General features: G+C 52.0%; 1 protein-coding gene across 1 annotated transcript in view; it reads left to right on the forward strand.

The window, feature by feature from the left end:
* The window catches only part of SCAPER (S-phase cyclin A associated protein in the ER), a 228961-nt gene extending 224548 nt beyond the window's left edge, over nt 1-4413 (forward strand). The window contains 1 exon segment of the mRNA XM_078879101.1: nt 20-4413. Within this exon segment, the coding sequence (XP_078735227.1) occupies nt 20-180 (161 nt within the window). The 3' untranslated portion in view covers nt 181-4413.
* Nucleotides 4414-13543: the final 9130 nt, after the last annotated feature.

The raw sequence follows: 13543 nt of genomic DNA on the forward strand, positions 1-13543 counted from the left end.
CTCGCCCTCTCGCTCGCAGACACTGGCGGCGAGGACGACCTGGACGTCTACAGCCGCTTCCCGCAGGAGCAGTGGGAGGGCGCGCTGCGCTTCTTCAGCGACGGGGCGGGCGACGCGGCGAGCGGCGACCCGGCAAGCGGTGGCGGCGGTGTCGGCGCACCGCCGCACTGCGAGCGCTGAGTTCACCGCCGGTCCCACCGGCGACGGTGGAGTCTTGGATCCGGCCTCGGTGGAACGCAAGAGTATTGTCGGCCTTAAATTAGTAGCTGGTGCGGTGCGCAAACGTTGTCCCTGGGGAGACAAAGAATGCCAGGCAAGTGGGCGTGGGGCTGGCCACATCACCCCCCGTTTGTATGCTGTGCCACCGCCCCAACCGTGCCTAGGGTTGTCACCTGTCCTGGTGTTTCCCAGGATCGTCCTCTTGTTTGGGCGCTGTCCTGGGAAATCTCTGAAGTCTTCCCCGGACGCCAAATGTCCAGTTTGTGTATTTGTCAGTTGCGTAAGAAGACAACACCACTACAGTACACAACGCATTTCTGTAAGGCTCAACCAGGGCACCTGTACCCTCACTCGCCTGCACACCCACACGCTCGCCTACCCACTCACCTGCATACCCGCCAATTCCACTCGCCTACACACTCACTCACCTTTGCAGAAGTTCACCTCTAGGGTTGGCCACCTGTCCTGGTTTTACCACGATCGTTTTTCTCATGTTGTTGAAGCAGCCTCTGTCCCGGGAAATCTGTCCCGTCCTTCCGGAAACATTGAAAGTCCACGGTTTTTTTGTTGTCAGTTGTGTCACGATACCGATAATAATAGTTCGACCGCGGTGGAGATGACGCGCTCACAAGTAGTTCCCACCTCTTCCGGCATTTTGCGACCAATTCTTCTTGTTGTTTCCGACTGTACGTGCCGGTGTTATTGTTCATTTGGTGGTGGCAACCCTAGGCTAGAATGCCGGGCAGGGCATTTTACAGAGGCAGCGTCCAATAAAGCCGCCGCTCACTTGGGAACACGACGGCCGGCGCCGGCGCACCGCTCCGTAGCCTGGGTCGGGTCTCTGTCCCCCGTGTGTGAGCGTGGGAAAACTCGTTATATTCCTGCTCGGGGGCCAACATCGGCGAATATCCGAGCCGCGTCTGGGCCTCCCCTGGGTCGGCTCAGCATTAAATTAGTACCTGATGAGGCCGTGCAGTGAACAGCACCACTCGGGGGGGAGACAAAGGTGGGGAGACAAAGGTGGCCAGCCCGCTCCCCGCGTGCGCCGTGCAGGCCTTCATAGTTGCTGGCTACCAGCTCTTGCCCCAATGGACCGTGGAGGCTACACTGGGAATCTTTGTATTTGCGTAAGGTCAACACGGCGGTGTGTTGCGACTGCGCGCCGCGTCACGAACCCGCGCTCCCGAGTTCGATTCCCGCCCGTGTTTGCACCGCACGGCGGTTTGCATTTGAAGTCCGAACTTGACCCCAGCTGCGTCTACGCGGACTCGGCATAATAAAGCAAAAAGAGAGCGGCCAGTGCGGTGAACCTCGGAGCAGTCGGGGAGACGGCGGTTCGGTGCGTGCGGTGCCGGCGACGACATCACAGCCTCGCACGCGCCCTGCGGGGACTTACCGGTGCCTCGCTGACGGGGCATACCTTCACGTGTACAGACACGTATACACGTGCGCGTCTACACACGCGTGTACACGTGCGCGTGTACACCCGCGCGTGTACACCCGTATACGCGTGTACACACGTGTACATGCGTACACACGCGTACACCCGTATACACGTGTACACACGTACACACGCTGTTCCTGCTCCCAGTAACTTCCCTGCAGCGACGTGACGGCCGCGTGGTGGAGGCGGCCTGTGCCGTTAGGAGTCGCATGCTGTGGGGGGGGGGGGCCCTCTGCGTATTTTGCTCGGCGCGAGCATTCGTGGTTACAGCAAGCCAGTAGCATAACAATACCTTAGCATATTTATCAGAGTTAATTGCACTTTAACGAACAATTAAAGGGGGGCGAAGGGGGGGTCGTCGTCTTGTCGAGCGTTTGCGGTAAGTAAAAGAAATAACCCCCGAATGGAGCCGCGTTTTGTGACGCGCGGACACGGACGGTAGCAGCGGCGGCGGCGGCGGCGGCGCCCCCTTCCTACCCAGCGTGCCCCCCTCCTACCCAGCGTGCCCCCCTCCTACCCAGCGTGCCCCCGTCCTACCCAGCGTGCCCGCACCACGTTCAGCGTCGAGCTAAGACTCCGAGCCCGACTCCATCCCAGCGGCCCCGAGCTCTCTTGCGGACGCCGTCTCTTTCGTTGTCGGCAGCGCAGTGACGCGCCGCTTCTGGATACCGCCGGGGGACTCCTTTGACCAAACTCTTCCCCTCCATCTCGACTTCTCGTCGTTAAAACATTCATTCATTCGTGGCGCTGCCGAAAGTTTAGACGCCTTGCTTCTCGGTCCGTGCGTGTTGTCCATCATTTGAACACGATCCGTGGCTTCCAATTAAAGGGATTCATTTTTTTGTCATTACTGTGGTGATAATGAGCGGGGCTGCACGGATTTTGGCATGGCTCTGACAGATCGCTCCGTCCGCCATGGGAGGGATCGCTGTCGAGTGTGCAGGCGGTGCAGCTGCACTGAGGCGTACGTGACGGAGGGGGGTGAGGGAGTGAGGGGGTGAAAGACACCCCCTCGGAGGGGGTGGACTGCCCAATTCCATTCCTTGGACCAGGGCCCATTCTAACCACGCTACTACGCAGGCCACCAATATGAACCCATAGGCAAACATCGAGAGCCATGGACTGACGTAGAGATCAATAGACAGACACAGAAACCCATAGACTAACACGGACACCCAAAGACTAACACGGACACCCATAGACTAACACGGAGACCCATAGACTAACACGGACACCCACAGACTAACACGGAGACCCATAGACTTACACGGACACCCATAGACTAACACAGAAACCCATAGACTAACACAGAAACCCATAGACTAACACGGAGACCCATAGACTAACACAGAAACCCATAGACTAACACGGAAACCCATAGACTAACACGGAAACCCATAGACTAACACGGACACCCATAGACTAACACGGACACCCATAGACTAACACGGAGACCCATAGACTAGCACGGACACCCATAGACTAACACAGAAACCCATAGACTAACACGGACACCCATAGACTAACACGGAAACCCATAGACTAACACGGACACCCATAGACTGACACAGAGACCCACAGACTAACACGGACACCCATAGACTAACACGGACACCCATAGACTAACACGGAGACCCATAGACTAACACGGACACCCATAGACTAACACGGAGACCCATAGACTAACACGGACACCCATAGACTAACACGGAGACCCATAGACTAACACGGACACCCATAGACTAACACGGACACCCATAGACTAACACGGAAACCCATAGACTAACACGGAAACCCATAGACTAACACGGACACCCATAGACTAACACGGACACCCATAGACTAACACGGACACCCATAGACTAACACGGAAACCCATAGACTGACACGGAGACCCATAGACTGACACGGACACCCATAGACTAACACGGACACCCATAGACTAACACGGAAACCCATAGACTAACACGGAAACCCATAGACTAACACGGACACCCATAGACTAACACGGAGACCCATAGACTAACACGGACACCCATAGACTAACACGGAGACCCATAGACTAACACGGACACCCATAGACTAACACGGACACCCATAGACTAACACGGAAACCCATAGACTAACACGGAAACCCATAGACTAACACGGACACCCATAGACTAACACGGACACCCATAGACTAACACGGAAACCCATAGACTGACACGGAGACCCATAGACTGACACGGACACCCATAGACTAACACGGACACCCATAGACTAACACGGAAACCCATAGACTAACACGGAAACCCATAGACTAACACGGACACCCATAGACTAACACGGAAACCCATAGACTAACACGGACACCCACAGACTAACACGGACACCCATAGACTTACACGGACACCCATAGACTAACACGGACACCCATAGACTAACACGGAGACCCATAGGCTAACACGGAGACCCATAGTCTAACACGGAGAGTCGTGTAGCTTTGGAGTCTACAGGCCCTGCAGTTGCACGCGTTTGCCGCGAGGATGGATTCCTTCCACGTGCTCCAAACGCAGGAGACACGTGCTAGGAGGCACTTGTACATTTTTTTGTTCATCACCTTATATTAATATAATAAAGCTAATTTAACAGATTTGAGCGACTGAAACAATCTCCAGAGGCTTCTGAACAGATGTGCTGTTGTTGTTGTTGTTTGTACACGTGTATGAATAGCTTGAGAGATGTTTCAATGTAAAATAAAACAATGGCTGCAGTGTTCGTTATATCGAAGCCGGTGTGTGGGTTTGTTTTTTTTTCTTTCGGGTGCAGTGCTTTTCGGTTGAGTCTCAAGACGAGTTGTGCATCGGTCGCGATGTTTTTACTCATTTCTGTTTCAAAAGAACGACCAACTGAACTCCCTTCCGTTTATTATAAATTTGAAGCTTTCGTGACTGCAAGGATTCATATTCTTAGTTTTTTTCGGTAAAGTCACGTAGGTAAAAAATTAATAAAAGTAAAATAAAATTTAAATAATCAAGTAATTGAGCATTTACTTGATACAGCAAGCGTGGTGTGACGGTTCCACCTGAAGACGGAAGCTTGTGTTGCCTCCGAAACGTGATTTTTATTATTTTATTTTACTTTTATTAATTTAAATTTTTTTACCTACGTGACTTTACCGAAAAAACCTAGGAATATCCCTTCCGTTTCCAGATCTCCGTGTCGAAACTCGCGTTTCCCCCTCGCATGCGCCTTGTTCAGCCATGCCTCCTCGGCCTTTTCCCACGCCCCACCTCCCTCGGTAAACCCAGCAGCAGCAAATTTTGATTTAAAGCTTTCGTGACTGCAGGGATTCATCTTCTTGGTTCTTTCGGTAAAGTCACGTAGAAGGGAAATAATAAAATAATAAAAATAAAACATAATAAAATAATTCTCACGACGTTTCGGCCACAACTCAAGCAGCCGTCCAGGTCTGAATAACGCTGTCTCCCCGACGGACCTGGTCTTCACCTGAGGACGGCTGCTTGCGTTGTGGCCGAAACGTCGTGAGAATAGTTTTATTATGTTTTATTTTTATTATTTTATTACTTCCCTTCTACGTGACTTTACCGAAAGAACCAAGAAGATCAGCAGCAGCAGTTTAGAGTTTAAACCACGCGAGCCTCGTGCACTGCTTCTTATTATTTGCCCGTGCCTGGGACTCATCGGCCAGTCTCGTGCGAGTCAAACGTAACTCATCCCTGCCGTTCTAAGGCCACGTTATTTCTAGATGTGAAGTTTTCGTGACTGCAAGGATTCATACTCTTAGTTCTTTCGGTAAAGTCACGTAGGTAAAAAATGAAAAAAAAATCACGATTTTATTATTTTATTTTTATTAATTTTCATTTCATTTTTTACCTACGCCACGTTATTTACCAAGTTTCCCTCGGGGTTGGGGGGTGGGTGGAGGGGAGAGGAGGGGTCCTCCCGTGCAAAGAGCGACAATCATCATCATCATCGCCGCTCGCCCCGGCCTCAAGCGAGCTTCATCCACAGCCCCTGTACACGCTCAGCGGTCGCGTTTTGAGTCGTCCGCCTACAAAGTTCGCTTTTGAATTTGTGTTCGCCACATTAATTCGCGCAAATGAACCGAAGTGCCCATTGTTGAGTTTTGATAATCCCACCAATTGCCCGTTCTGCACCTCTAAGCTCACATCAACACCACTCGTCAATTCCCTTTTAATCTACTCGCCTCTATCAGCCTCCACTCCATTGGCAGTCACTGCACCCAAGCCACCATCATCATTGCACATCCCTAACATCACACTTTACATCACCCCCATCACCCCCATCACTCTCTCCCCATCACCACCATCACCCTCTCCTTCCTGTCACCCCATCACTGCCAGCAACTCTCCTTGCTCCCGCCTCCATCTCCCCAGCAATCCATCCCTCCTCCCTCTCACATCACCTTCCGTCCTGTCACCCTACCCCATCACTCCCCATCACCCCCTCCAACCTCTCTCCATCACCTTTCCTTCCTACTTTTCATTGCCCCCCCCCCATCACTCTATCCTCCATCCTCCTCCCTATCCCACCACCTCTCCTTCCTCTACCCCCCCCACCTCTCTCTCTCCTCGTCTCACGTGACTGAGCGATGCCGAATGTTGATAAGGAGCCGCCGCTGGCAGCGAGCGCTGTCTAGACGGCGCGGGGGGAGGGGAGGGGCGGATGGAGGGGGGGGTGGAGGAGGAGGGAGGTGGGGGGTAGGTGCGAGGATTCCCTACGAGACGCGCGCGTTGTACACAGACCGCGTGGAGAGAGACAGAGACAGACGCAGAGAATACAAGCACGGTCACGTGGTGCGGGCACATTCACACGTGGGAGAGTGCGTGGTGGGGAGTAGAGTGAGATGAGAGGCGTGAGGTAGGGGAGTGCGTGGAGGAGATGAGAGGGGAGAAGTAGGAGAGCGCGTGGTGGGGAGTAGAGTGAAATGAGAGGTAGGAGAGTGTTTGGAGGGGAGTCGAGCGAGATGGGAAAGGTAGGAGAGTGTTGGGAGGGAGTAGAGTGAGATGAGAGGGGACAGGTAGGAGAGCGCGTGGAAGAGAGTAGAGTGCGATGAGAGGTAGCTGAGTGCGTGGAGGGGAGTAGAGTGAGAGGAGATGAGAGGTAGGAGAGTGCGTGGAGGGGAGTAGAGTGAGAGGGGTAGGAGAGTAGAGTGAGATGAGAGGTAGGAGAGTGTGTGGAGGGGAGTAGAGTGAGATGGGAGGGGACAGGTAGGAGAGTGCGTGGAGGGGAGTAGAGTGAGATGAGAGGTAGCTGAGAGATTCGGGAACTCTCATTCAGCGCGGTGTCAGAGGCCAGGGGGTCTGGGAGGTGCAATCCGATGAGGACTTCAATCGCAGCGTGCTTGACACCCCACCGCACGCGACCCACACTGTGCACTGCTGGGGTGGAAAACTCGGCTCCCCCGCCCCCATCCATTGTTTCGGGCTGCCGCGCCTGGAGGTCGGATAGAGCCTCGCCATTCCACCACCACCGCTGTGGTGATGGTGGTGGTTAGGGTGAAGGTTGTTGATGTACGCGGAGGCCGAGAAGAGAGACGGGGGAGGAGAGTTGTGTGGGACGGAGTGCGCGGACGATTTACCCCCACGCACAGACACGCAACCATATGCGGTACAGCCGCATTCAACCAAAGACAAAGATCTTCCGTATAGTCTGAGCGGACTGTTGGGGCAAGTGCTGTTAGCGCGAGCTGCGAAGGCCGGCACGGCACACGAGGGCGGGGGGTGGCCTGCGACCACCGCCCAAGCCGCCTTTGTCTCACCCAGCGGCGATGTTTACACACCGCTACACCAGGTACTAATTTGAGGCCAAGTCGACCTAGGGGAGGCCCAGGAACCGGTTCAGATAATTGTCCCTGGGTGTTGGTAGCCGTGAGCGGGAATCGAACTCGGGTGGTGGCCGGGTTCGTAGCGCAGCGCGCTGACCGCTGCACCACCGCTCCCCATCGCTCCCTCATTGACACGCAGATCATCACCGACGAGCCCAATTGACACAATCGTCTATAGACACATTTACAGACACATTCACATACAGACACGTTTACATACAGACACGTTTACATACAGACACATTTACAGACATTCACATACAGACACGTTACGGACGGACACTCAAAATACAGACACATTTTACATACAGACACGTTAACGGACGTACACTGTCAAAGACGCATTCACATACGGACGCAGCAGCAGCACACAGACATTCGCATGCAGACACCTTCAGTATAGCGACCCGTGCACATCGCGTCTTGAACTCTACACCCAGTGGTCCTTTCCCTGGGGTTCACTCCACCCCCCCCCCACCTTCTCTGGGGGTGCGAGATGCCATTTCTGGGGGGGGGGGGGAGTTGCGACACGCGGCCAGATTTTCTTTCGAAGGTAAATCATCGAATTAAGCACTGCCATGTAAGGGGCCGGCCATAAATGACGTCACACGATTTTGGACGATTTTTGCCCCCCTCCCCCTTGTCACACGGCGTCACAAAAAGTCAGACCCCCCCCCTCAAATATGACGTCACAAAGCTCTGCCCCCCCCCCCCCCCAAAAAAAAATAAAACATGCTTCAAATCGCTTTAAACTATTGTCATTGTAGTGCGTATTTAATGTGGCGCTGCACTCTGATGTTGTAGGAGAAAACATTTATACTGGTAGGAACCTCCTGGTTACACCAGCCCACAGGGGATTATTGTGTCCGTCCATCCGTCGTGCAGAGAGGGGCTGGGTGGGGATGGAGGGGCTCGGTGGGGAGGGTGGGGAGGGGCTGGGTGAAGAGGGTGGGTAGGGGCTGGGTGGGGAGGGGCTGGGTGGGGCTGGGTGGGGGTTGGAGGGGTGGGGCTGGGTGGGGAGGGGCTGGTCACCCCGTGGTGCCCTTATAAAACTAACGTTTAACCTACTCACGCCGGCTTGTGCCCGCCCTCACAGTCGGGCATATTTGCGGAATACACCACGCCGCCGTTGACCCTGGCCATTGACCGAGCAACCCAACGTTCCTACCAGCTCCCTCCACAGGAATGTGTTTAAAAAGTCTATTTAATTAAGTAGAACGTGTTGTCTATATTTATTTAAAGCTGCGCATTTTGATGTGACGTTACATTTCTCAACCCCCCCCCCTCGTCACGAATGTCTGACCCCCCCCCCCCTCTTAGGTGCGTGACGTCATTTATGGACGGCCCCGAAGTACAACGGTGTCTCATCAAAGCCTCTGTATTCATCAACGTTGTACATTTTAACTATTGAGAAGCAAAGTGGTGGCATGGCTGCAAGTCAAGGTTAATGAGAGACCCACTGCGCTAAACAATCATAATCGCTGCTTGCACAGAGCACAGATTCAGCCGAGGTTGGACTCCTGCTGCTGCTGCTGCTGCTGCTGCAGCTGACATCCACAGACAAACTTACGGTGCTTCTCTGGTGACCGCGTACCTGTGCGTGACTTACGTGTGTGAACGTGTCTGTATGTGAAGGTGTCTGTATGTAAACGTATCTGTATGTGTATATGTCTGTATGTGGCACAGTAGGGGGCACAGGTGGTGCATCAGCCAGTCATATCAGTCATCTCAGTCAGTCGACCCGTGGCACCTGCTGGGTCTGCCCCGTGACCTCCTGCCAGCGGGCGTTCGACACTTCACGTGGCTTCAAGGTGCACATGGCCTGGCACTAGCGTCGTGGTGACGTCACCGCCACTTAGTGGCGAATGGCGGTTGTTGTTGTATGTGAAAGTGTCTGTATGTTAACGTGTCTGTATGTGAACGTTTCTGTATGTGAATGTGTCTGTATGTGAATGTGTCTGTATGTGAACGTGTCTGTATGTGAACGTGTCTGTATGTGAACGTGTGTGTATGTGAACGTGTGTGTATGTGAATGTTTCTGTATGTGAATGTGTCTGTATGTGAATGTGTCTGTATGTGAATGTGTCTGTATGTGAATGTGTCTGTGTGTGAACGTGTCTGTATGTGAATGTGTCTGTATGTGAACGTGTCTGTAAACGTGTCTGTATATGAACGTTTCTCTATTTGTAAACCCATGATTATATCTTGGGAAACCTCTCACCTGTATCTCTCGCGCAAATCAAAACAGTTTTGTCTACCTGACCCAATGCATTGATACAGAAACATTCACATACAGACACGTTCACATACATACACGTTCACGTAGAGACACATTCACGTACAGACACATTCAGATACAGACACGTTCACATACAGGCACATTCAGATACAGACACGTTCACATACAGACACATTCACACACATTCACATACAGACACATTCACATACAGACACATTCACATACAGACACAGTCGCGTACAGACACAGTCACATACAGACACGTTCACATACAGACACGTTCACATACAGACACATTCACATACAGACACATTCACATACAGACACATTCACATACAGACACTTTCACATACAGACACGTTCACATACAGACACGTTCACATACAGACACATTCACATACAGACACATTCACATTTCGGTTTCAACTAAAAAGCAGTTCAAGCCTCCCGTAACTCACGTGACTTCAGCGAGTGGCCACCCCCACTCTGAGCCCTTCGCCCCGCCCCCTATGAGAACAGCCGCCGCTCCGTGCAGCAGCGTCGAGTCTCTGACGCAGCCATCTCCCTCCTGCCACTCCTCGTCTCTCCTGGCCCTGTGCTCCCGTTCCTCCGCTTCTTCCCCATCCTCTTCCTCTCTCGTTCCCCATTCTTTTTTAGATCCTTTATATTAAGTTCACTTGCTTGCTTGCGCGCTTACGACCGTGCAAATCTTTCGGTCGTTTTTTTAACCCACTTCCCGTGATCCAATCGAGCTGACATTTTGCACACAGACTCGTTGTGCGTGACAATTTATTTTCGTGAAAAAAAAATTCCAAAATTTTCTACTTTTTAGGAAAATTTTTTTTTCATATTTTATTTAAAATACCAATGTGATTAAAATGAAACTCTTACTCAAGAAAAACAGAAATGAATAATAAAATAAAACCGATGCCACGCATATAAAGGATTTATAGTGAACAACTTTGTTTTTACGGGTTAATTTTTTTTTATCTTCTCCTCTCTCTCCCCGTCTCCTCCTCTTTTCCCGTCGTGCATTACATCCGAGACTCGACTTACCCCACCCCCCGCTCCCTCCACGTGGTAGCACCGCCTACGGTAACAACAGCAGCTGCTAATTAACAGGACACAAAGCCATCGATCTCCCGCAGAGTGTGACGCTATAGCCGCGGAAAGCGGTCACGGACGTCCTGGCAGACGGACGGACGGGTTGCTGTCCGACGTTTCGCCTTCCAACCCAGCAGCTGGGTTCGGAGCTTTCTGCCCGGGGATTGAATATTTCGCTTCCGGCACGTGCAGCGAAACGTCTATACGTCGTGCCGGACAGCACGTGGCTACAATCACCGCTTCAGCAAACCCGCCCTGACCAGCGCGGTGAGGTATGGTGCATACCAAGGCCGTGATTATAATAGAAATTGGGGGGGGCACACCCCCCCCCCCAATATTCAAATATGCTCAAAATGTCCCCGTCCCCCCCCCAAATATTATTGCTATAAAATAGATTTCTGTTTATATGATTGTGGTTATGGTTGTACTTTATTAATCCCTAATCTCTGCAATTACATACACTGAAACAAGAAAAGGTAAAAAAGAAAAAAACTGAGCAATGTAATACAATACACTATTAGACATTATTGTAAAAAATAAATAAAAAGTCCATTCTATGTGTTATTGAATTTTTTTTATATTTTAGACAGGAAATTCGTTTTCAAATTTAGATTTTTTTTTTTTTCTGGGGAGGGGGGGACCCCCAGACCCCCTGGAAGATTTGGTCCCCCCCAATGTTGGTGCAATACAGAAGCAGGCCATCATCCATTCATCCCGCAGTGGACTGATAAACGGCTATGGGCATGCAACTAAGGACCTGCGTTCGGGGATAATTAGACCGGTGAGAAATGTGGCAGTACAATTGCACGCACGTAAGCATGTTACCTACCCGCCTGCCTGCCTACCTGCCCACATACCCATCCACCCATGTACCTACCAAAGGCAAAACAATCTCTCGTACTAAATTTCGATTTAAAGCTTTCGTGACTGCAGGGATTCATCTTCTTGGTTCTTTCGGTAAAGTCACGTAGAATGGAAATAAAAAAATAATAAAAATAAAATATAATAACATAATTCTCACGACGTTTCGGCCACAACGCAAGCAGCCGTCCTCAGGTGAAGAACAGGTCTGTCGAGAAGACAGAACTGTTATTTTATAATTTCCATTCTACGTGACTTTACCGAAAGAACCAAAAAGAAAAATCTCCCGTACTGTGTAGCCTTTAGCAGACTGCTGGGGAAAGTGTTGTTAGCAGGCACATACAGAGCCGCCGTGGTACGTAGACCGACGGGTAAGGCAGGGTTGGTTTCAATATTCGCCATCGATTATAATAATCAGTGGCGAATATTTGAACCAATTATTACTGAGCGGGAATCGAACTTGGATCGCTGGGCTTGTAACCACCCCTCACGCATATGAAACAAAACACCTACCCATCGATTTCCCTAACTAAATGCCGATAAACCCACACTCTTACCTACCTACCTACTCACACATTCACCTACCCACCCACACACCTCTCTAATGACTTGGCTATACCCACCAACTCCCACACTCACTCACCCACCCACTCACCTATCCACCTTCCCACCCACCTACACCCACACTCACCCACCCACTCACCTATCCACCTTCCCACCCACCCACTCACCTATCCACCTTCCCACCCACCTACACCCACACTCACCCACCCACTCACCTATCCACCTTCCCACCCACCCACTCACATATCCACCTTCCCACCCACCTACACCCACACTCACCCACCCACTCACCTATCCACCTTGTCACCCACCTACACCCACACTCACCCACCCACTCACCTATCCACCATCCCACCCATCTACACCCACACTCACCCACCCATCTACACCCACACTCACCCACCCACCCACTCAACTATCCACCTTCCCACCCACCTATTCCCACACTCACCCACCCACTCACCTATCCACCTTCCCACCCACCTACTCCCACACTCACCCACCCACTCACCTATCCACCTTCCCACCCACCTACTCCCACACTCACCCACCCACTCACCTATCCACCTTCCCACCCACCTACTCCCACACTCACCCACCCAATCACCTATCCACCTTCCCACCCACCTACACCCACACTCACTCACCCACTCACCTATCCACCTTCCCACACACCTACACCCACACTCACCCACCCACTCACCTATCCACCTTCCCACCAAACTACTCCCACACTCACCCACCCACCTACTCCCACACTCACCCACCCACTCACCTATCCACCTTCCCACCCACCCACTCACCTATCCACCTTCCCACCCACCCACTCACCTATTCACCTTCCCACCCAACTACTCCCACACTCACCCACCCACCTACTCCCACACTCACCCACCCACTCACCTATCCACCTTCCCACCCACCCACTCACCTATCCACCTTCCCACCCACCCACTCACCTATCCACCTTCCCACCCACCCACTCACCTATTCACCTTCCCACCCACCTGTCCACGTCATCACAACCACTCCGCGCGCCCGAGAAGTGGAGCCCCTACACTCATTTCTGGCGAACGCTCGGCAAAGGACGCGAACTCTTTAAACACAACCAGCGCTTTGTTGTTTATTACTCACCGACTCGGTCACTGGATTTTTGTTGTTGTTGTTGCCTTCATGGGAAAATGGTGTAACAAAAAGAGAGAGAGAGAGAGAGTGACAGGGAGAAATAGAGAGGTGAGAGAGAGAGGTTGGAGAGAGA

This window comes from Lampetra fluviatilis, chromosome 53 (assembly GCF_964198595.1).
Source record: "Lampetra fluviatilis chromosome 53, kcLamFluv1.1, whole genome shotgun sequence".
Taxonomy (NCBI): Eukaryota; Metazoa; Chordata; class Hyperoartia; order Petromyzontiformes; family Petromyzontidae; genus Lampetra; species Lampetra fluviatilis.